Raw genomic sequence first — 25476 nt, 5'->3', positions numbered from 1 at the left:
AAACCCAACTAGAGAGAATGAAATCTAAGTCTTTTAGTGAGTGTTGTGGTAATATTACATTACTGGTAGTTTATTTTTCCCCAGCAGTAATCACATCAGGGACCAAACTGTGCATGAAGAGAGTGCCGGGATGAATAAAGTGAACATAGGTAGTTTACAAATAATTATTTTATTTTAAACTCAGTTTCAGTCATTCAACCCTATTTCTGATTTAAATAAAACTGGTTAACTGAGCTATTACTACATTAGGTTGCCCAGTAAATTATTTTACAGGGCTGTATTAAGTATCCCTGCCGCTAGATGTAATAAGTTTCTGTGGTGTGAAGTCAAGATGACTCCAAGAGAGCATAAACAAAACAGCCTGCATAACAACAGACATCAGGCAGTGATGTCAACTGTCAAGTCATAATTCCTTATCCAGGTAACAGCAGAAACATTAAACATATTTCACCTGGAAACTTTTGTTGCACTGGTTGTTAATAGGACCAGTTGCACTATATAAAAACATGCTCAAGGATACCGATGTGCACATGCATGATAACAGTTCAAATGTGCATGAGAGATAAATATTCATAATGTTTCGTTGTACTCTGTTATGACTGCACTTAGCAGTTAGTGAAGTTGCGTAGTTGTAGTGTTATTATGGCCATTACAGTTATTGTTGATATTGATCGTCAAAAGCAGCATGCATCAGAGAAACAGTGCAGTAATGTGATGGGAGTCGTGTAAAGCCACTCACCTCCGTCACGCTGCAGTGAAGAGTGGATGTGATGCGAGTGTGTGGTGAATGAGGATCACTGAAAAGCTGCTCTACCAGTTAAACACACACACACACACCCACCACTCCCACTTCTCCGATTCACTCTCACCTGTGTGTGTGCGTGCGTGCGTGCGTGCATAAGTGTAAAGGACTAGAATGGCAATAGAAAAGATCAAACGTATTTTAAAGCACCTTGTGTTTTCCCCTACTCTCTCTCTCTCTTAGAACTTCGATGATGACGCTGCAGCCGCAGGACGGTACTCTGTGACGTCACACCTGCCGCAGTCGGCTCATTCCCAAATTTAACTAAATTCACAAACAAACAAACTGTATACCACAATGTAACGTTTTTGAGTAAAAAAATAAAATAAAATGGGGGAGTAATTCCTTAAAATGAAATTTGTGTCGTTATAACTAGATTATAAATGTATGACAATACTCATGTTTTAAAATTGTATTGATTTACATGACTTACATGTAACTCTGGAGAATCCTGAGGCTGGTTGCATAAACTGTTTAGACTAGTCTTAAAAAGTTAGTCATCTCATTTTTTTCTTCAAGACTGGTCATAATTCAGTTATGGAATTGGAAAAGTAAGACTGATCTTGGCAGCTGAGCTGCTCAAACTAGTTCTTAAGACCCAATCTTAACATACTGGCTCAGTTTATGCAACTGACCCCTGGTCTAAAGTCAAGACATATCTTGCTTTTCAGTTGTTTTATCTTAATTTAATGCTTGTTTTGTCTTGTTTCAAAACACATTTAAGTCTTCAGACATTTAAGACTTGAATTCCTCTGTTGAGAACCTCTGCATCATGCATTATAAGATGACACTGCAGAAAAGGGCTTTTTTCACTATATAGTTTAGCACCAGTTAAGTCCATCATTTGTTCAAACGTCATTAGTTGTTCAGATTGATTCACTAAACTACATAGAAATAAACAATCAAAGGAAAGAATATAAATGGAGTGGGCTGTAATCCCAGTTGACATTATCCACCAATATACAATTAGCATGCATATCTCCTGTTTTATCATAGAAAATTACACTCGCTGACAGTAATTTACAAACTACTCATCTTTTGTGGACATTTGCCGTTTTGAATTGGCAGTATGTCAAATATAATTTGTAGCTCTGTAGATCTAATGATTATAGAGTCAAATTCATGAACACAGTTTCCAAAAATAACTTTCATATTATATTGAGTATTATTTTTTTCATTTTATATGATGTCACAAATGACTTGTGTCTGTCATCATAACATTGTTTTGATATTAATCATGTTTTTGTTGTGAAAGCTGATGATATGTGCATGATGCTCTGTTAGAAACAAGACTATTCTATTGCAACATCTTTAAAGAAAAACAGATGCATGTGTAGAAGTGAAGTGAACTGAATTATAGTCATATATAGTCTCATACAGTATAGCCTGTCCTAAAACGTTACCATTACTATTTGACAAAACTGTCAAACTTTCTAATAATTCACCCTCAGTTTCTCACAAGGGTGTCGGTGGATATATGATGCTCGCTGACTCACACAGGCAAGATCTCGCAGCAGAAAGAAAAGCATGTCTTGTGAGAAAGAATGCTTTGGTAAGAATTCAGATCCGGCTGTCAGGTGTGCTGGAGTCTTTAGAAAGCCAGGTGGAGAAACAGGATTGTTGGAGCGGCATTAGATAAGCCTTCTAGGCACCAATATCTTTGGACTTTGAAAACCCGTCTGGCTGCTTTCCTGCTTTACGATAATACCTCTACTATCCAAATTTTATGGGTCTCGAGTTTGTTTTTGGGAAAAAAGGAGATAATTTTCGTCCTTATTTATAATGTATATTTGATTAATTCCTTGTTTATAATGAACTACTTCAATCTGACTTAATAGTTCATTTAACAGTTAAAAGGTTTTGGGTTTTTTTGACAGTGAAAATGATCTTGCATCTCAATATATCACAGATTTTCTTCCCCACCAAACAACACTAGATGTTTAAGGTCATCAAACAGGCTGCTGTTGGCTGTGTCCAGGTCTGGTCTTAATCGCTGGAATGATTCACATCAGGTCTCCTCAAATATCGATGCTTTTGAACCTACTCATAAATGTTTTCTTTTTGCCTCTTGAATCATTGTAGGCAATTCTATGCATTTTAGTAGCTGTAAATGTGCTGTTTTCATTTAATGTTGTTTATCAGCACTTTGGTAAGCACTCACTGTTTTTATATGTGCTTAAGAAATAAACATGATTTGCTTTAATTGATTGATTCCTTAATTTTAAAAAAAAATCTGTGGACTACATTCAAATTCAAGTTTATTTATATAGCGCTTTTTACGATATATATATTTATATATAGCAGAACCTTAATATATTTAACTTATGGCAAAATTGGGTAATTCTGTATGTTGTCTGAGCGTTGGCATCCTCTGAGGTCCTCTGATGGGTTGGTATCATCTTTTCTCAGGTGTTCGGTCATCTCAAATAATTTAAGGGTTGGATCCAGACTGAAGCTTCTGTCATTCCTAGTTACCACGGGATGTTAATCAACAGAGAAAGACATAGAGACATAATTAGCGTAGCTGCTGTTCCATCTAAGCAAAAATGATTTGTTCAACCCAAGCTAAAGGATAATAATAATGTACATTTGATCAGATATAACTGCAGTACAAGATTATAAAATGCATTATGTGAATGCTTGGCTAAAGAGATGTGTCTTTAATCTAGATTTAAACAGAGAGAGTGTGTCTGAACCCCGAATGTTATCAGGAAGGCTATTACAAAACTATTCTATTGCAACATCATTCATGCTGTTTTTGTAACATGGGAAATATGATTTTCAAAGGACAAGTTGCTGTCTAATATAACACCCAGATTTTTGACTTTAGAGGACGTGACAGTGCATCTGTCTAGTTGCAAATTGTAATCCAAGAGATTCTGTGTACTGTTTTTTGGTCCAATAAGTAATATCTCTGTCTTATCTGAATTTAATAGGAGGAAATTATTGGTCATCCAATCTTTTACATTTTTTACACAATCTATTATCTTAGTTTAGAAGTTTCATCTGGTCTTGTTGAGATATATAGCTGAGTATCATCAGCATAACAATGAAAACTAATCCCATATTTTCTAATAATATTACCAAGAGGCAACATGTATATTGAAAATAGCAGAGGACCTAGGACAGATCCTTGTGGTACTCCATACTTTACTGGTGATAATTGTGATGACTCTCCATTTAAATGAACAAAGTGGTAGCGATCGGACAGGTAGGATCTAAACCATCTTAAAGCCTGCCCTTGAATACCAGTATAGTTTTGTAATCGATCTATGAGTATATCATGGTCTAGTGTCGAACGCAGCACTAAGATCAAGTAATACTAGCAATGAGATACAGCCTTGGTCTGAAGCAAGAAGCAAGTCTTTCCTAATTTTAACAAGTGCAGTTTCTGTTCTGGTGAGGCCTGAAACCTGACTGAAATTCTTCATAGAGATCATTTTTTTTGCAAGAAGGAGCACAATTGAGCAGACACAACTTTTAGTTAATAATATTGAGAAGCGGTTCTTCTGCTACAGGTAACAACTCTTTCAGTAGTTTAGTGGGTACAGGATCTAATAAACATGTTGTTGGTTTAGATGCACTGATAAGTTTATTTAGCTCTTCCTGTCCTATAGTTGTAAAGCACTGCAGTTTTTCTTTGGGTGCGATGAATGAAGCTGAAATACTAGACGCAGTAGAATCTACATTTGATATTGTATTTCTGATGTTATCTATTTTATCAGTAAAGAAATTCATAAAATCATTACTATTAAACTGTGAGGGAATATTTAGATCGGGTGGCATCTGTTTATTAGTTAGTCTAGCCACTGTGCTAAATAAGAACCTTGGATTGTTTTGGTTATTATCTATGAGTTTGCGGATATGCTCTGCCCTGGCAGCTTTTAGAGCCTGTCTATAGCTGGACATACTGGTTTTCCACGCAATTCTAAAAACTTCCAAGTTAGTTTTTCTCCATTTGTACTCAAGAATACGAGTTTCTTTATTGAGAGAATGGGTATAACTGTTGTACCATGGCGCAGTACGCTTTTCTCTAACCTTTTTCAATTTGAGGGGGGCAACAGCTTCTAATGTATTAGAGAAGATAGTGCCCATGTTGCTAGTCATGTGCAGTCCCAATAATGTTTTAATATATTCCACTCAGAATAAAGATGGAAATCATGTTAGTTTATATCTGTCACAATGAAGTAAATATGAGTAAGAATGAATTAAAAAACATTTCACTACTTCAGTTTTAGTGGATGTTGTCCTCAGATAAACATGAAGAACATGCAGGTGTGGGCCTGTCTGACATGAAATCTGGTGCTGTAGCCTAATATCCTTATCTGCATATGTGTGTGAGTGCGTTTAATTCTTCTTATATACACACATTCATGTATGGTATACTAGACGGGGGTTAACATGGGAGATTCATGGTATTTTTTTTTCAGGTTATTCTGTGTTGTTTGCTGCATTTAGTAACAAGTGAACATGATACTTTTATTGTGTTCCAGCTTATCAACGGTATTTTCAGATTTTGTAACCCTACTGCAGTCATTTTTCATTCCAGTCAGATGGCTCAATAATAATCGGAGTATATCTCAAGCAGGAACAGAAGACATTACAGAAGATTTATCTCCGTTTATATCTGTCTGTTTGTCTCTCTCTCTCTCTCACACACACACACACACACACACACAGAGTATTAATACTAATTATTTAAACTATATTTATAATTTAACCTAAACATACTTAATAGGTTTAAGTCACATCAAGTGCACATTCTTATGTGTACTTCATTTTCACAAGGATTCATGAAAGCTATTAGTGTGGTAACAGTAGTTTTTAATCTTTCTGCCATTAAACAATGTATTTAAATAGGATTTAAGCATGCATCTCAAGCCCTCACAGACCCCTTCAGACCGCTCATGAACTTCTCAATGTAGTTCACACTTCCCTCTAGTGGTGAAATATAAAGCATTGGGCATTGCACAGAAACTCTGAATTGCGGTTCACATTGACACACTTGCTTTGCTTGCATGTGATTTGTAGGAATTCTTGATATTTACAAGGCCTAAGGGTCTTTCTCAGGAGGTGTAATTTGGAAGTGTTGTGTGTCCTCGTGACTATTAACAGAATAGTGAATTTAGTCAAATTATCATATAGATTTGTGTGATACAGCTTTTGTTTACTCTCTTAATCGCATCAGTTGCAATCCTAATGTGACACTTTTAGAATAAGATGGTGCTTTGGTTTAGAAACAATATATAAGTACGTATTTAGTACTGGAGTAATACCTGCAGAAACGGCCTTTGAAAAACATACAGGGTAGTTGTGGTTATGGCTATTTGTGTCTGAGGTGTGAGAATATGATTTGAGAATATGATGATGACCGCAGTGCTAGTATAAATGGCAGAACCCTACACGAGAGTCCAGGGGGGGAAGTGAGAAAGAGGGAGGAAATCAGAGGGAATGGGAAGGACGAGAAGGTGAATAGAGTGCATAGTGTTCTGCAGGCTTGGGTCAGGTTTCTGGGTCAGTTCTGGTAACACCGCTGCCCAGCACTTTGTTGAGGTTCAGTCTGGGTGACTGTAACTGTGAAGCACTGGGCCAGAACAGTAGTACACACCCCCTGATCTACTCTAAAATCCACAGATCTGCTGCCTTCAGTCTTCAGTGTTTAGAGCTCGATCAGAGGGAGACGAGCCGCTGGACACGAGACAAGCCTGCTGTCTGGTAAACACATTTACTGATGCTTTTCATTGACTTGAGCTCAGCTCTGTCTGAGGATGCAGTGGTGATGGAACAAACATTACATTTGATCACAGTTCAGCTTCAGTTATTTATCCATTTTTATTTCTATTTTAAAATGAAAATTTGAACATCTTTTAAAAGATTGAAAAGGTAATCTCTGATCTTTTCTCTTGGGTGTACTGGCAGTTCGGCTGTATAATATATAATATATAATATATAATTTACATCTGCTTTGGTAAATCTAGGTGCATTTCTAAATTCTTTTGTGAACCTTAAGGGAAATTTCAAAAGTGTAAAAAATGTTTGCTGACTTAAGGAGATTTCCAAGTGCTTTTGCCAAAAACATTTGCATGGTTTTGGATATTTTATGTACATGCATTTTATCATGTGTTTTAAGTAGTGCTATCAAACGATTAATCGCATCCAAAATAAAAGTTTGTATTTACATAATATATGTGTGTATACTGTGTATATTTATGATGTATATATAAATACTCACACATACAGTATATATATTTTGAAAATATTTACATGTATATATTTATATGCATATAATTATATAAATATATAAACGTAACATGTTTTTCTTAAATATATACATGCATGTGTGTGTATTTACATAATAAATATACACAGTACACAACCATATATTATGTAAATACAAACTTGCAATTAATCGCTAAATTAAATTTAAATATTTTGGTAGATAAAGTACTTTTTCATTTTGCGGTGTGACGTTAAACCTTTTTAAACATACTTTTATAATGATTAATTTATACATGCTTTAATGACTTTATATTCATTGAAAGAGTACATGCAATATTTTTTAAAGGTAAAATGGTGAGCAGTTATAGCACAAACTTTTAGTCTATTTTTCCTTGCTTTTTTCAACCCTGTGAATCAAAAAGCCTTCCAGGCTGTCTTGGGAATTTGAAGGGGAAAAAAGCAGAAGGTGAATAGTCCAAAAGCCTCTCTATTCCTGACAAGGTCATAGTGATCTCCATTAAAGGCTTACCAGCAGAGCACAGCCTCAACCGTTACCAAAGACACCTCCAGCTCAGGTGACACACGAGCCCATGCTCCTCAAATCCCCTTAAACAGGAGCAAACATGCTTTACAGATACGATGCATTCATGATCAACATGAATGCGCGTCTCTTTATTTGCAATTTTAAACCTCTGGATTCGAGGACCATTATAACTCAAGAGCATCTATTTCTGTGCGCTCTGTTGCTCCTGATTGTGGAGCAGTGCACCAGGGGCTCTGGGGTTGTATTGTGACACCGGCTCTGTGTCCTATGGTTTACGCTGTCTCGCTCCCATAAGGCTTTTCAGGAACGAGGGGGGTCGGTGTTCAGCAGAGCCTCTCTTTGCATGGGCAGGAGGAAAGTGAGCACTATGGCTGGGTTTGTCTTGAATAGTGAAGTGACACCAGCAGGTCAAGGTGGAGTATTACCCTCCTAAAGCAGCCCTTCCTCTCACGTTTCAGATGGGTATCGCCCCCTGGCCTTGCTGTGCTCCGCATACCTCAGTCTATAGCCTATGTTCCAGTCTGAAACATAAGACTGACTGAATTTTCTTTATGCCTTTTTCATCTTCACTGATTCCAGAGGTTCTTGGATAGGATGAGAGAGAGAGGTGTACAGCAGCTCCAAAAAGTATATGAATGTGATACTTTTCCAGGTAGCAAATTTAGGTTATAATAAAGGGTCCTACTTTATATTAGGTGGCCTTAACTATGTACTTACATTTAAATTAGCGCTGTCAAACGATTAATCATATACAAAATAAAAGTTTTTGTTTACACTGTGTGTACTGTATATATGCCTATTTATTATGTCTATATAAACACACACATGCATGCATATATTTAAGAAATATATGTTGTGTTTATATATTAAATATATTTTATGTAATATCAATTATATGCATGCAAATTTATACATGTAAATATTTTCTAAATATATACTGTATATGTGTGTATTTATATGTGCATATAAACAAAACATAAATATATCAACAGTTTCTGATCAGTAAGATTTTTGATGTTTTTAAAGCAGTCTCTTCTGCTCAGCAAGCCTGCATTTATTTGATCCAAAGTACAGCAAATTCAGTAATATTGTGAAATATTTTTACTATTTAAAATAACTTTTCTATATCTGTTAAAATGTAATCTATTTCTGTGATCTGCAGCTGTATTTTCAGCATCATTACTGCAGTCTTCAGTGTCACATGATCTTCAGAAATCATTCTAATATACTGCTCAACAAACATTTCTGATTAATATTATTATTATAAAACAGTTGAGTACTTTTTCCAGGATTCTTTGATGAACAAAAAGATCCAAAGGTCAGCATTTATCTGAACTGAAAAGTTTTTGTATCAATATACACTACACCATTCAAAAGCTTGGAGTCAGTCAATTTTTTTATTTGTTTGGAAAGCCTGTATAAATTAATACTTTTATTTAGCCTTGATGCTTTAAATTGGTCAAAAGTGATGATAAAGACATTTAGAATGTTACAAAAGAGTTCTATTTCAGATAAATGCTGTTCTTCTGAGCTTTCTATTCAAAGAAACCTGAAAAAAAATCTACTCGGCTGTTTTCAACATAATAATAATAATAATAATAATAAATGTTTTTTGAGCAGAATATTAGAATGATTTCTGAAGGATCATGTGACTGGAGTAATGATGCTAACAATTCAGCTTTGAAATCACAGGAATAAATTACATTTTAAAACATATTTAAATAGAAAATGTTAAATAATAAAAATATTTCACAATTTTACTGTGCTTTGAATCAAATAAATGCAGGCTTGCTGAGCAGAAGAGACTTCTTTAAAAAAACATAATAAATGTGTCTGTTAAAAACCTTTTGACTGGTAGTGTGCTTTATTTGGAGGCACTGTATTGAAGCATTGCACAGTTGAGTGTCAGATCACACACAATGTATTTGTGTGTTCCACTATGCTGCTTTTTAACAGTTTTTCTATGTAAACAACATGCGCTAGACTGACATCGTTGACCGTTGTGCCACATCTTGCACACAAGCGCCTCACTTTTGAAGACACTCTGCTAAGTTACGAAGCCGTCTCTGTGAACGACCCCTAACACATCTCACACACTCTCACAGAACTAAGCCGGTCATGGTCGCTGGCTGCCAGTAGCCTTCATTTTACCTCAAAAGCAGCTTCATTAGATAAGCCATTTCCCTCCAGAAAACAGTTGAGGCTGAAGTGAGCTCCTGAGATTATCGCTGCTCTTTTAGACAAAAGCTTTTTTGGATTGACACCAAACAGATTGGAATGAGACTCTGATTTCCTGACCGAGGCGGTTATATTCAGCTGGCAGGTTCTGGTCTCAGCGAACGCTCTAGAATCCAGCATCACCTGTCACTAGCTATTCAGAGAATGAAAGCGTGAGGAGTTTTGATCCAGGTAATCGGTCTATAAGGTGGTGTTATAGAGATGAAAGCTGTGAGCTTGGCACCTGTCCATCCAAATGTGTCCTCGATCACGTGTCACGTTGCCCCTGGTCTATCCCTCCAGCTGCCAGACCAGGATTTGTTCTGTCCTGTTTGCTCTTGATTAGATGGCTTGGTTCATGAGGGTCTATATTCACAAAAATGTCACAAAAGCACCACACAGTATAGAGAAACATGGCCACTATAGTGAGCTTCTGGATAGTCTTACAGAACCTGCTACAGCAGCCTAAACACTGAAGACTAACATTTCTTTGAACACACACGTCTACGCTTTACTCATGGCCAGTTACTCACAGCTATAACACCCCCTAATGATTTTGACCAAGAATGTGTTAAATGCTTAAATGAAATGCTTAAATATGTTCTCATGTGAACATAGTATTTCCATTTTAATGTAACAAACCAAGAAAAAGATGAATACCCCAGATACCAGTTGATTGCTATTAGTTGTGTTGGGTGAGTAACTCTAAAAAAATAATTAATTACTTACTAATTACATCGATAACAGTGTAATTGGATTACTGTACTAATTACAGTCTATAAAAAGTATTGCACTTATACTTATTACTTTCTAAATCCAACATGAAACTGCTCTTTTAATTCTTTCAAATAAATAATTTAAAATTGCATAAATTAATCTTGAACTAAGTGAAGTATTCAAAGGGAGGTTACATTAAAAACATTCCTTTTAATATTTTGATTGTTAAATCCACTATTGTTTTATATAGAATTGTTCTATAGTCTATACAGTATTTAATGCAATTACATCATAATTAAATTAATAATTATGTTAATAGTTAATAATAATAGTAATAATTAATAGAATAATTATGAGCAATACCGTACTTTAGGGGAAGTCGTGGCCTAATGGTTAGAGAGTCGGACTTGTAATCCAAAGGTTGTGGGTTCGAGTCTCGGGCCGGCAGGGATTGTAGGTGCGGGGAGTGAATGTCCAGCGCTCTCTCCACCCTCAATACCACGACTGAGGTGCCCTTGAGCAAGGCACCGAACCCCCAACTGCTCCCCAGGCGCCGCAGCATAAATGCTGCCCACTGCTCCGGGTGTGTGTTCACGGTGTGTGTGTGTTCACTGCTGTGTGTGTGTGTTCACTGCTGTGTGTGTGTGTGTTCACTGCTGTGTGTGTGTGTGTTCACTGCTGTGTGTGTGTGTGTTCACTGCTGTGTGTGTGTTCACTGCTGTGTGTGTGTGTTCACTGCTGTGTGTGTGTGTGTTCACTGCTGTGTGTGTGTGTTCACTGCTGTGTGTGTGTGTGTTCACTGCTGTGTGTGTGTTCACTGCTGTGTGTGTGTGTTCACTGCTGTGTGTGTGTGTGTTCACTGCTGTGTGTGTGTGTGTTCACTGCTGTGTGTGTGTGTGTGTGTGTGTGTTCACTGCTGTGTGTGTGCACGTTGGATGGGTTAAATGCAGAGCACGAATTCCGAGTATGGGTCACCACACTTGGCTGAATGTCACTTCACTTTACTTTTTTTAAGGGGAAGTAATTCAATTACAGTAATGAATAACTCGGTAATGCATTACACCCAACACTGCATTAACTATTATTTACTAACACTTCAAGAGTTATTTTCATTCATTTCTGTAATATATGATCTGGATAGAGATCTGGATCTATACATGAGTTGATCAATGATTTGAGTGTCTTTCTCTTTTTCTTGTCAATACTGTTGTTTCATTAATGTTTATTTAGCATACAATTTAACTCTTTCCCCGTTTTTGAAATAAAGTTGCCAGCCAACACCAGCATTTTTGATGATTTTCATTAAAATTTCATGGCCTCTGGATTATTTTGTTGTATGATTATATGAACATGCAATACACCAAAATAAAGAGGAAAGACAATACATAAAAAAATAAATCTGTTTTATTCTAGCTTCAAGCATTCTTTTTTAATCAACACTTGAATGTAGGTGTCACTCTCTCTCTGGAACCAGGGAAACGCAGAGGTTCTTTAGTTCTTTATTTAGAACTAAGGGATCACAGGAGACACGGATGAAGACGATCAGACCGCACACAGAGGCAGGGAAACACAGGGCTTAAGAACACAGGGAAATCAAACGAGGAAGAACAGAAACAGGTGAGGAGTAATTAAACACAGGGCTTGGGACAAATGAACTAATGATGACAAACGAGGACAGGAACAGGAAAACCAAATATGGGCATGAGAGGAGGGGAAACAAGACGCAGGACTGACAGTAGGTAGGTTTCATAAAAATGTAACTAAGCAAAAAGCTGTGAAAATCATATTTTTATTAAATACTACATCTGAATCATATTCAGTACTTTACTTACTTTTAGTCATTTACGATGACCAAAGCAAAGATGCAGCAAATGGCTTCCATCAGTCCTTTACCTCTTCCTGGATCAATATTTCACTCGGTAGCATTAGGCAGTTTTCATTTATATGGGGTTAGTGTTGATGATTGCATTACTTTTCATATGCATCTGCTTATATATGAGATCAGCCTTTCTGTGTTTCTGTCTTCCTCACCTGTGTTTTTGATCGGGACATTCCAGACTCATTCAGAAGATGTGTAATAGCGCCTCCAAGTGTATAAGAGTGAAAACACCGAAACCCTGAAAATTCCATGTTTGGCGGGGAAAGAGTTAAATGTGACTGATATTCATCAATTGCTATTAAACAAATCCTTCTTTCACCACCTTTTATAAATTAAGGTTTTACAAATTACAAGGTGATGTTTGGTCCAGTCAGGCTTGTAAATTCTTATTCACGCTTTCTCTACAGACAGAAAATGGGGATGATCTTTGAACGCGCTATCTTCATAACTGTAATAGCACTGACCTTTATAACCCTGTGTGACACCATCAAGCCCACCCAGAGGCCAAAGTACCAGTACACCAAGAAACCCCCTCGAGAGCTGGTCCAAACCACTGTTTATGCAGGCAAGCCTACGGTCACCGCACGGATTGTGGACTTCACCAAAACAAGAGAGCGCTTCCCTGCGCACATCACAGAGAGCACTACAGTTCCTGCTGACAGCTATATCGACTATCCTACAGACACCACCGCATCTCCCACCACGGCCAAAGACAATTACACACTAGACTACAATGAATGCTACTTCAACTTCTGTGAGTGCTGCCCTCCAGAGAAAGGCCCGCAAGGCTTCAAAGGAGAAATAGGACTGCCAGGTCAGCCAAGCAAAGTCATACGTTCTGTGTGTTCTTATAAAAAAAACAGGGCCAGATTTACTAAACAGGGCAAATTAGCGTGAGACCGATGGGAGTGGAAGGTTCTGCGGGCGATCTACTGATAGATGCCGTGAGCTCATGTCAAGTCACCTCTATATAGTGCTTTTAAGAATACAGATTGTGTCAAAGCAGCTTTACAGTACTGAACAGGAAAATAGTGTGTAATAATGCAAAAGGACAACAGTAAATATTCCATTTTCGGTTAAAGTCAGTTCATCATTGATTCAGTGAGTTCATATCCATATTGACCAAAGCAATCTACCAAGAACATCGCAAATTAGTGTAGGGTCACAAAACAAGCAGAGACTATGATAATCAGGTGCTTGTAATATACTAACAACACCGGTGCACAATGGGTTAAGACATGCTGTTTTGGGCGATAAATAATGGGGCAAATACCAGTATGTTGATTATTGCAAACTTTAGTTTTGCACCTTGCATGATTCAATTAACCCCTTAATTGTCACGGTCAACTTAATGCACTTTTTTATTGTCTCTTTAAAAAATCTTTTAGCAGGCTCCTCTCCCTAGAGGGCAGTGTCAAGTGTCATATTACAAAATTTACTACAATAATTTATAATCAAAACTTTTTTTATAATTTGACAAAACATATCGTTGGAAAGGTCTGATGGCGCGTTCACACCAGACGCGAATGAAGCGTTAAGCGCGAGTGATTTACATGTTAAGTCAATGCAAAGACACGAATAGACATCCTGCGGCGCGAATAACGCGATTCGTTCGAATAACGCGGCTGATTCACGCAAGTTGAAGAATCTGAACTTTGGAGGATAGTCACGCTGCGCTAACCAATCAGGAGTTTGCTCTAGTAGTGACGTGATTACGAACGGAGGCAGAAATCCCAAACAACAGAGGACAAAATCATTGTCGCTGTATGTGGATACCCGGAGCTGTACCATAGACCAAAGATTACCTGTTAGATTTACCCAAAACAAATTATATCTTATGTTTATCCACTACAGAGACATCAGAGCCAGCGGCAAATGTCAGAAGGACTAACCGAGGTTATGCTCCTCTCTTCGGGAAACATGAGCACAAGCGCCCGGTGATCGCCTGGAGGTCATGGCTCCGAAATCGGCGAAGCACATTTTCAAATAGGCGGTGTTTTTATAAATAAACCGCAGATTTGAGTTTTAAACAATTACACGCATCCAGTGTTTGCATAGCACATAAAGTGCAACTACCTTCTCAACAAAATCCATGTCAGCCATTTCACAACGAGACTGGAGCCGCCTGGCAGAAGCCCCTCCCATGACGCGAATTCACGAGAATTTCACGCGCGAATGACGCGAGTAAACTCAAAATGTTCAAGCGTGCAACTACGCGCGAATAGCACAATTTATTTGCGCAAGTCGAGTCTGGTGTGAACGCACTGCCAAATTCGCTTCATTCGCGCGTGAAATTTGCTTCGCAACAGAGTTGCATCTGAAAGGGAAACTCCTACAAATGCATACCCAGATAGCAACATATTATCGGCCCAGATCCGGCACATGTGGAATGATGATCTGGCCCACATGTAGCGTGAAATGATGGCACTTGGGTGGACCGCTCCTGTTTGACAGATCTGGGTCAAAAGCAGGCCATAGCAATGCCACATGTCAACCAAGAGCAAAGGTAGGGATGGGAAGATTACCCGATTCGCTCGGTGCATCGGCATAAAAAGTTAACGATGGGATGCATCTACGGTGGCCGAGAAGTGCAAAACAAATCACGATTCTGAAAACAAAATAACAAATTACAAACGCAAATGCAAATCTAAAAAACTAAATAATTCAGAAAACACAATGACAAATCATACAAACCGGAAGAGGTAGGTATAGTTTGAGACAGCGCCATTGGTTTGGGAATAGATTATTCACCGCTGACTGGATGAGACATCTGTCAATAAAGGTGTACAGGAAGAACGACAAGAAGAACAGCAGAGTCAACTGAAGCATCAGCTCCAATGGCGCAGATGGTAGCTCGTGTGTCATTGTGCTTTTTGACACGATCGACCCGGATTCGACCCCGCCCTTTGCCAAACTTTTTTTTCCTCCCTTTTCAAATAAGGTGGCATCAATTTTAATTAAAATTATAATTTACACTCAATACGTTAGTATTGCTTACTGTTTTTTTTTTTTTTTTTTACTACAATACTGAGGTGCAGATAATTGCCACTATTTGCAACAAGTAGTATACTAGTCTTGCGTAGCCAGACCTTCAGGCTGACGGTATCTATGGCAGGTTTCATTGGCCAAGGCCCGCCCATGAGGCCGTTTGACCGACATGTCAGCAAACCAATCATAGTTCGTTTCGTTCATAGCGTTACGTTTCGGAGCGTGGAAATGTCGCCACAATAACAGACCGGTGTGTGAAACTCTTGGATGCATTTTAAAGATTCAATGCCGCGAACTTCATACTTTTCACATACTTTTGAAAATCCAGCGTTTAGTTGATCCTGATAAGCATTCGTTGTCACAGTTGTAAACATGATGGCTTTCTTCTTTCGTGAGGGGGTTTGGCGCCACGGCATCTTTGTTTCCTGGCGGACCGAAAATAAACGCGGCACTCGCATCTCCCAGAAATCTGGTTTAATTCAACCAGTCAGATTACGACTTCGACATTCCTGAAGGGTTTCCAGAAAAGTGTACCATATGCATCAGACGTTTAGTCAACGGTCCGTGGGCGTGACGTCTGAGGCTGAGACTAGTAATATAAATAGCACAAAATCCTGCTATTTTAACAGTGTAAATAGCTGCTGCCTCAAAATATACATGCATGTACATTTACAACACTGTACTCTGTATTATATTACATTTGAATCAGAATACAAAAAAAACTTGTTAACGCTAATGCGAGGGTGTTTCTAATACAGTCTCTATGGGAGTGACGGTAAATTTGACAGTTCTGTCAAATAGCGATAGCAGCTAACGTATTTACTAGGGCCGGGACTTTAACGCGTTAATTTAGATTAATTAATTACACAAAAATAACGCGTTAAGTTTTTTTAACGCATTTTAATCGCACTTATTTTTGCACCGCGGAACGTTTCTCACTGGATGAGTTTCGACGGACCGATTATACTGGAGCACCAACTAGCGTCAGAACGGACTTGCGTTCGTGGAGACCGGTCTTGGCTAGGGCTGGGTATCGAGTTCGATACTTTTTAGGCACCAACCGAATTGCCTCGATACCACCGAGTATCGAAAAACGTCTTGTCGTTCGGTACCAAATTTCGATACCTAAGGGGTTAATCTCATCACATCAGTGAGCCAATAAGCCTGCATCACTAGCTTTGTTTGACTAGAAACGGCGACGTGCAGATTGATCAGTGTTTGACCTCCGCGAGAGCGTTTCGAAAGCGCACGGAGCAGTCAGCTCTTTAAATCGCGCTGTTTGTTTATTATACACAGACTGAAGCTCGCGTGACGTTCGCGGTCATTTCAGCGTCTGCCGCCTCTCTAAATGAGGACATGAACAACATCTCCAGACCTGCTCTGAAAGTCACTTCATGAGCATTTTACCGTTTGATTCGAGTAAAACTAACTCATCTCATATACACACAGAACTGTAAAGGTATTCCAGGCAACCCGTCAAAATAAAAGTTCGGTTTTAATATTAACGGTATTAATATTGTTCAGCAGACAGTACATACTGCTACTACTAGGCTACTATTAAAATTATTAAAACTTTTTTTTTTTTTTTAGTAATGATCACACAACAGTTATTCCATGTTTTAATTTTAATAGTAACCTCCCTTTGTTTGCCAAAATAAATAAACTTTGATTTTCAATAATTTAAAGAGAAATTAAATTAATGTTTTATGTCTTCATTTGAAAACCAGATACAGAACACATAATTTCTGAGGAAAAATAAAACATTTCATAAGGCTATTTTAAGAATAAATTTAAATAAACTAAGTTGTTTTTATGCATTCAAATAATTAGACATACTACACCAGAATTTAATAACAATAAAACATGGTGAAAGAAAATAAAACACCCACTTATGAAAGTGGATGAAGGTTTTACATTTCTTGAAGTCTTTAACAACCTAGAAATGATGATTCTGTCTGAGCTATGTGTTTTAAAATGAACACGCACTAATGTAAACGTAGCCTAACAGATGTGTAAACTGAAAACAATTTGAACTTTATTAAAATTATTTATTTATTTATTGTGTTGGATATATTTTGTTCCTTTGTGCAGTGGCTCAGGAGATGAGACTTTGAGTCTGTATAAATATCAACAAGCTAAAACAAAATATTTTTTTCAGATAATGTAATCTTATTAAAACTGATTTTATAAAATTGGTATCGAAAAAAGTACCGTTCAGGAACCGGTATCGGTATCGATATCGAAATTTTTTGAACGATACCCAGCCCTAGTCTTGGCAAGCTTCCTTGGAAGAACAAACTCGGAAGGACGCGAGAACACAGAACGCACACTTATGAGAACTGAGATGTACTGCGTTCCTGCTTAACTGACCGCATAGTCTCAGCATAAGAAACGGCCAATGAACAATAAATATTACAAAATGTCATATCATAACTTATTAAAACATTTCATACTATTATAGATATTACTTTCATATAATTGTATTGTTTTATTTTACAGCATTATATGTTTTACTGTTAAGATTCATTTTAATATGCCAATAAAAATGCAGACTTTCTCCGGGTCTTATAACTTTATTAAAATTAACCAAAACAAAACGATAAATGTTTACTTTCAACTTGAAGAGCCGTTAAGTATTTGTGAGAGCGACTTTAAAGCTTACAGGCTTCCGTACACCGGCCACCCACAGCGTTTTCTGGGATTTCTAACGGCTCGATTCTCTCAAGTCTGCACTCGATGCATCCTCATTTTCAAGAACATATCCGGGCACTTTCATGCATCCTCTGTACTTGCGTTCTTGAGAATTGGAACTGAACTTCGACGGTTAACGAGAACACAAGGACGCAAGATCGCTGAAGAACGCATATTGAGAAACAGACAAAAACAAACCACAGTGAACATGGACAAAGAAGCTGATGAGACCGCTTTGGTTGGCCCTGTGGATGGGAAATTTAAAAATCCATATAAAAAAAACTTACTTCTCACTGTTCTCAGGTCAAATATTTATATGCGATTAAAATGCGATTAATTTCGATTAATTAATTACAAAGCCTCTAATTAATTAGATTAATTTTTTTAATCGAGTCCCGGCCCTAGTATTTACACTAAGTGAAAATAGCAGGATTTTGTGCCATGTATACTACTTGTTGCAAATAGTGGCAATTATCTGCATCTCAGTATTGTATATTTTCTGCATTGCATCGTATTGCATCGAATCGTATTGTGTTGAATCGAAGCGAAATCAGATCGCACTGCATCGTAAAAAGGGGTGAATCGTATCGCATCGCTAGCTGCTTCATATGTATCTTTAATGTATCGTATTATTGGCTATGCATAGAGATGCGTATCATATCGTATGAGATGCACATGCCTACTAATCAGATTGACTTTCTGTCAGACATCTACAGAAGTTTTCTTATTGAGAATTAACAAGGGTTTAAAGGGGTCATATGATGCGATTTCTCTTTGGAGTGTTACAAGCTGTTTGTGCATAGATAAGATCCCTGATGTTGCAAAGACTTAAGTCTCAAAACCAAAGAGATATTCTTTATCAAAGTTAAGACTTGTCCACGCCTCCCTTAAACGGCTCATTCAAACATGCCCCACATGTCTATGTCACTGAGTGGGAAGATTTGCATAACACCGCACAAACGTATACACAAAGAAAGAGGGTGTGATTTTTATTCTGGCCATAGTATTGTTGTTGACACTGGCACCATGTCCTGGAGACGCTGCGTTTCGTTGTGAAAGCGAAAGTACTTTGTTTGGGCTTCCAAAAGAGGACACAACTAGAAATCAGTGGTTAAGTTGTATTTACAACACTGTTCCAGAACAGTTCAACCCAAATATTAGAGTGTGTGCAGCGCATTTTACAGAGGACTATTTCCTGATCCTGGAGGAGTAGCCTACAATGCCAGCTGTGCTTAAAGACTGTTTCTATAAAGTGGGGCAATTCCAACTTTGCATAAACAGTCTGACGCTTCTGACTCACAGCCTGTAAGTATGTTTTAATATACGTAAATTGTCAGAATTTGCCACTGACAATTCAAACGTGAGTTTTGAGCAGTGTAGAGTAGCGCTTGTTGTTTGGCGTTTCTCCGATCACAAATGCAGACATGGTAAAAAGACAGTATAGTCATTATAATCAGTAATCATGTCCCCAACTGGATGCAACAAATGCCTCAAATACTTGAGGTATTCGGGCCAATCACAATGCACTGGATAGCTGGCCAATCAGAGCACGCCTCGCTTCTCAGAACGATGAGCTTTGTAAAAATCGACACGTTTCAGAAAGGCGGAGCATAGAGGAGCAACAATAATGTAGAGTATATGGAAAATAATGTTTTTTAACCTTAAACCGCATAAACACATTGCATTACACCAAATACACAAAATAATGTTATTTTTAACGTCATATGACCCCTTTAAATCCAACGTTTGTTTCATTCGAAGTCACCATAATGGTGATTGGTGTTTTGTGTATTGGTCTCATAACTCTTTTTACGATAAGTTTGTCTTGGCTGACTGCTATGATGGTGTGTTCATGTTGCTATCTCGGTATTCTATAACGGTCAGCCGCAAAAGTAACCATGCCCATGCCTTTCCATCGCTAATGTTTCACTGCATGTCTTTAGTAAATCCAAACAGTAGACTTTTAATTATAAAAGAGGGTTTGCTTTGGTACAGGTTGTTGGTAAATCTGGCCCTTAGAGTGTTTTTTACTGTAGGTATGTGGGGGAAAACCTGGCTTCTGTCATGTTGTTTAATGCCATATTGTAGGCCCACCTGGAGAAAAAGGAGCACCTGGACCCAAAGGTATGCCGGGCCCAATAGGGCCAAAGGGCTTTTCAGGATCTAAAGGGGATAAAGGTACATGCTTGAGCAGTAGATTATATATGGACATTATCCTGGTTATTTTAACTTTAATCTTGGTGATAACATGCATGTTTGAGATTTCCTATTGTTTTCAACAGGAGAGAAAGGTGATCACGGAAACATAGGACTGACTGGATCTCTAGGCATCCAGGGAAAGGCTGGAATGAAAGGTGAACACTGTTATCCATTAGGTCGCTGCACGTTATACCCAATAAAGATGAATAAATGCAATATATTTGTACTAAACAGGTGAGATGGGTATTAAAGGTGAGAAGGGTGCAGCTGGACTGCCAGGATTCAAAGGTTCGAAAGGAGAAAAAGGAGATCCAAATTTGAATGTGTCAAAAGGTGATCAGGGAGAGCCAGGCAAAGATGGACCACCAGGACCCCAAGGCATGTCTGGTGAAAAGGGTGAAAAGGGTGATAGAGGAGAGTGTGGTTTACTTGGAGAGAGGGGCCAGATAGGTGACCCAGGTGATCCTGGACCACCAGGCGTGCGTGGAGACCCTGGTCCATCTGGGCAACACGGCATGCACGGGACTCCAGGAATCGCCGGAGAACGCGGGGAACCAGGAATTCCCGGAGCAAAGGGCGAGCCAGGAGCACGGGGTCCAGCAGGAGTCAAAGGTATGAGAGGTCTGAGGGGAATGAAGGGTGACCACGGCCCCCAAGGGAAACGTGGAGACCAAGGCCTACGGGGACTGAAGGGCTCAATGGGTCAAACTGAATCGAGAGTACGGTCTGCTTTCAGCGTCGGCTTATATCCAAGCAAGTCTTTTCCCCCATCGGGATTTCCAGTTCGCTTCGACAAGGTCTTCTACAATGGAGAAAACCATTACGACATAGTCACGAGCAAATTCAACTGCACCTACTCAGGAGTTTATGTGTTCTCCTACCAGATCACGGTGAGAAACAAGCCACTGCGTGCTTCTCTGGTGGTGAATGGGGTGCGTAAGGTACGTTCGAGAGATACCCTACAGGGTCAAGACATTGACCAGGCATCCAATCTAGTGATCCTGAAGCTGGATGTGGGAGACCAGGTGTGGGTAGAGACGCTGAGAGACTGGAACGGTGTCTACTCCAGCAGCGAGGATGACAGCACCTTCTCTGGGTTCTTGCTCTATCCTGACTAACACCTTCTTCATGGCTAGATCTTTAACTGAACTTTACATGACATGGACATGGGAGAAATTTATGACCAATTACAGTAGATGTAGTGTTTTTATCATAGAGAGACAGAAGTGTATTGTTTAAACGAGTATTAAAACGAGTATCCCATTTTGTTAACCACATTAGATAGGCTAATTTGATTTCAACATTAAATTTGAACAGAAAAAAAAACATCGAAACTACATATTCATAAAATTGTTATACAGTGCATATGGTATGTGTTGAGAGCACTGTGCATCTCTTTTTATCAACTGTTTTGAACATTCAGTACGTTAAAACATTCTGATGAAGAAATGATTGTTTTAATTAGATGACAGAGTCTAATTTTAATTATTTAACTTTTTGGTATACCGTCTTTATTTACCACTCAAATATCAGAGTTTGACAAAAAAAAAAAAGAAGTGTGATTTGAATCATTCTGACAATGTTTTCATCATGTGCCATTTAAGCTTGTTGATTGGTTACATCAAGGAGTCTCATATAGACAGGTATATTGAATCAACAATCAACACATTATTTTTCAAAGAGGCATCATTCCATAAACAGTTCATTACTAAAATGTCAACAAAATAAACATAAATCATGTTATGTATGAAATACAAATCACAATGTAGGCTTTGGGTTGATGGGTTTCTGAGCACTAAAGTAATAAATTCAAGCAAAAAAAATAACATTTTGATTAATGCTTCACTTTCCTCACAACAAAGTGAAAATGTACAATGTCGGCAAACAAATTTATGGTAGCACTTTAAGGACCAATTCTCACTATTAACAAGAATACTAGCATTTTGGCTGTTTATTAGTACTTTTCACAAGTTCACCTGCCCATCCAGTCCTAATGCTTAATGGTAAAAGATCTTGGCTTGCTGTCCTTAATGGAGGCCTGAACCCGAGGCTTGGCTTGAGCGCAGAGTTCAACCCCCCATTACGGTACTATCTAGAGGGAGAAAAACAGAAATAGAGGAGGCGATGGGGAGGTGGAGGGATGCTGGAAGAATTGACGCTGGGACGGTGCAATGAGAGCCGTTTATATAGGCTCGTAATGATGATTGACAGGACTGAATAATTTGGTTCCTCCCGAACCTACGTTTGTAACTTCATATAAAGCGCACATTAATGCCTTATTCTGCATGACCATATTTTAGATCCCGTATTCCACCCCATACCCAGTGCTTGAAGTGGGCTGGTATGCAGTACCGGCACTTCTGACGTTTTGCCGGTACTTAGAGTGAAATCGTCAGGGTCTGGATGATTAGGCTATATGATCCCATATAGGATTAAAAATGATATAGAAACTATGTAAATCACACTACCCAGGTGGGATCACCTCTCATCTAACGCAAGCAGTGTTCATTGCTGAACTTGAACACTGAATTGAAGAAGCACTTCATTGTGTGGTGCGCGAGGGGAGGCGCGCGAAGAGTAATAATTACTGATTACTAATTTGAATCAGTACTTTATAACGAAAATCATATCTTAAAATGAAAAGAAGCAGGCTTTTGCAATCACATAATTTTAAAACGTAAACTCTTGGAAAGTCCAAGGATCCAGCGAACTAATTAAAAACAGCGCTAATGCAGAGAAAACATGGCCGATTTAATCAGCGATTAAGGAGAGAATAGTGACTTACGTCCAGATTTCAGTAAAATGATTCTTTTCAGTGTGTATTTGAGTGTTTTATAATGAACGCTGAATATGCGGTGATCAGAGATTTAGTGATTCTGAATGGATCCGTAGATTAAAGGCAGGCGATTTAGTGGTCTTTGGCGTCTCCCTGTGGTCCTGTTTTGTATTGCAGCTTGACTTGTGCAAATTTGGATTGAAAACTTTTATTTAATTATTGATTGATTGATTGATTGATTGTGGCAATATGCATACATTGTGAATTATTAAAAAGTACTTAATATAAATAAATAAATTAATAAAGGGGGGGGGGAGTGAGTACAGGCACTTTTTCCACTTCAAGCACTGCCCATACCTAATCTTAACAACTACCTTACTAACTATTAATAAGATTACAGAGACAAATCTGTAGTTAATAGTTAAATAATAGTGAGAACTGGACCTTAAACTAAAGTGTGACCAAAACTACATTTAATTCTGAATCTTGCTTTAATGCAGCATCATCAGGAAACTGGCTGATGGATTTATAAGACTCCTAAAAACAATGCTTTTCGGAACACAGACAGAAATGAAGTGTGATATGTCCCAATTTTAAGTCCTGTTCTAAAGGCTAATGGGCTATTTAAGGCAAAACAAGGAAGCTTATTTGATTTTTGAAACCGAGGGATAAAAATTAAATATTGTAGCCACTTATATTATGAGGTCAACACCAGCCTCCGGTCCGGTGCTGGAAGACGAGGTAGGTGCCAGCCAAGCAGTGCTTTCATGATGTAGTATCCTATGATAAGGCCTTTCCCAGTTACATGCAGCTGGGTGTTATATTGTACAAAACAATGACCTGCCCAGGCACAGTCACCAACTGGGGAGTGTTCACCAAGTGTTCAGTTCACCTGATATAAAACATTTAATTGTTGCACTCAGTGTAAATCGAGATGGTTTGTCTTACCAATTATGTAAAAGCAGAAATAAGACATTTTCATTTTACCCACACTCTTGAGGTCTTGCCTCAGAAACAGTCACATGAGTTGGAATAAACGGAGCAGAGTGCAATTTATGACCTTGCATCCCTGAGGTAAACACCACCATCTCAAGAGTCAAAATAACTAAATCCAACTGCTTACTACTACTACGACGCTGAAAGCTAACCTCTATTGCTACAGGACTGTTTTGAAAGAAACACGTCAGTACGATTGTATGTTCTGTCACTGAAGGTGTAGCTGGTGTCCACAAGAGCACCCATCCTCCTGGGAGGAAAACCAGTACAACAAAGACATTCAGCTTTTAGCACATATATTAAATGCATAAGAAAATATGAACTAGACAGCTGTGGCCTATGCGGTGTAAGAACGACTCGCCCTCATGAACGCTGGGATAACTGTCCAAAGGTAAGACACTGTTAATCTCCCCACACTATTTCATTACAAACTTGATTGAAGAAATAGTTCGCCTGAAACTGAAATTCTGCCTGTGAAATTACAACAATATTTCAGAAGAGAAAGAATCATACAGTTTCTTTTATTAAAATGTTTCTTTTTTGCCTACTTTGGAAGTAAAAAAAAAAAAAAAAAAAAAAAGTATTTTCAATTAACTGAGCATCTGGAGTTGACAAGGAGGATTCTGAATTAGGTGTGTGCATAAGAAAACAAGACCAATTTAAATGGATCAAGTTTGATTTCACATCAACAAAAGCACAATTTAGGAAGGTTTTAATGTTACAATGTTCTGCCTTCATGAAAACAGTTCTCATAGGTCTATTAATTTGGGTTCTGGAAATAAAAATCCTAATATTTGCCAAACAAAATATTGCACTCTGTTCTCAAGCTAATTGATCACACAGTCTTGATTTTTATATCTTTTCAAAGCAAATAACTCCATAGTCTATACATATTATGTTTGTCTGTAAAGATAAAATGGCAGAAACAGAAAAAACAAGGAAAGTAGCAGCTCAAATATTATAATAAAAGTGTCCAAGTTACATGTTTTACAAATTACATATGTGACCCTGGAGCACAAAAGCAGTCTTTAGTAGCACAGGTATATTTGCAGCAATAGCCAACAATACATTGTATGGCTCAAAATTATACATTTCTCTTTTATGCCAAAAATCATTAGGATATTAAGTAAAGATCATGTTCCATGAAGATATTTTGTAAATTTCCTACTGTAAATATATCAAAACTTCATTTCTGATTAGTAATATGCATTGCTAAGAGCTTCATTTGAACAACTTTAAAGGAGATTTTCTCAATATTTAGATTTGTTTGCTCCCTCAGATTCAGTTGTACAATATCTCAGCCAAATACAGTCCTATCCTAACAAGCCTTACATCAATGGAAAAAATATTTATTCAGCTTATTTATTCTTATGATGTATAAACCTCAATTTCAAACATTGACCCTTGTGACTGGTTTTGTGGTCCAGGGTCACATATAATCAACGTAC

At 38.0% G+C, this 25476-nt stretch overlaps 1 protein-coding gene across 1 annotated transcript; it reads left to right on the top strand.

Moving 5' to 3' along the window:
- Nucleotides 1-12792: 12792 nt before the first annotated feature.
- Nucleotides 12793-21374, top strand: LOC306851772 (uncharacterized protein; the record flags this gene model as incomplete). The annotated part of the gene is made up of 4 exons (XM_079388207.1): nt 12793-13192; nt 20146-20235; nt 20340-20411; nt 20491-21374. 4 exons carry the CDS (start codon nt 12793-12795, stop codon nt 21372-21374), a joined length of 1446 nt encoding a protein of 481 aa, XP_079244333.1.
- Nucleotides 21375-25476: the final 4102 nt, after the last annotated feature.

The sequence above is a fragment of the Barbus barbus genome (genome assembly GCF_936440315.1).
Source record: "Barbus barbus genome assembly, chromosome: 31".
NCBI classification, from domain to species: Eukaryota; Metazoa; Chordata; class Actinopteri; order Cypriniformes; family Cyprinidae; genus Barbus; species Barbus barbus.
This window is presented reverse-complemented; position numbering and strand designations above follow the sequence as displayed.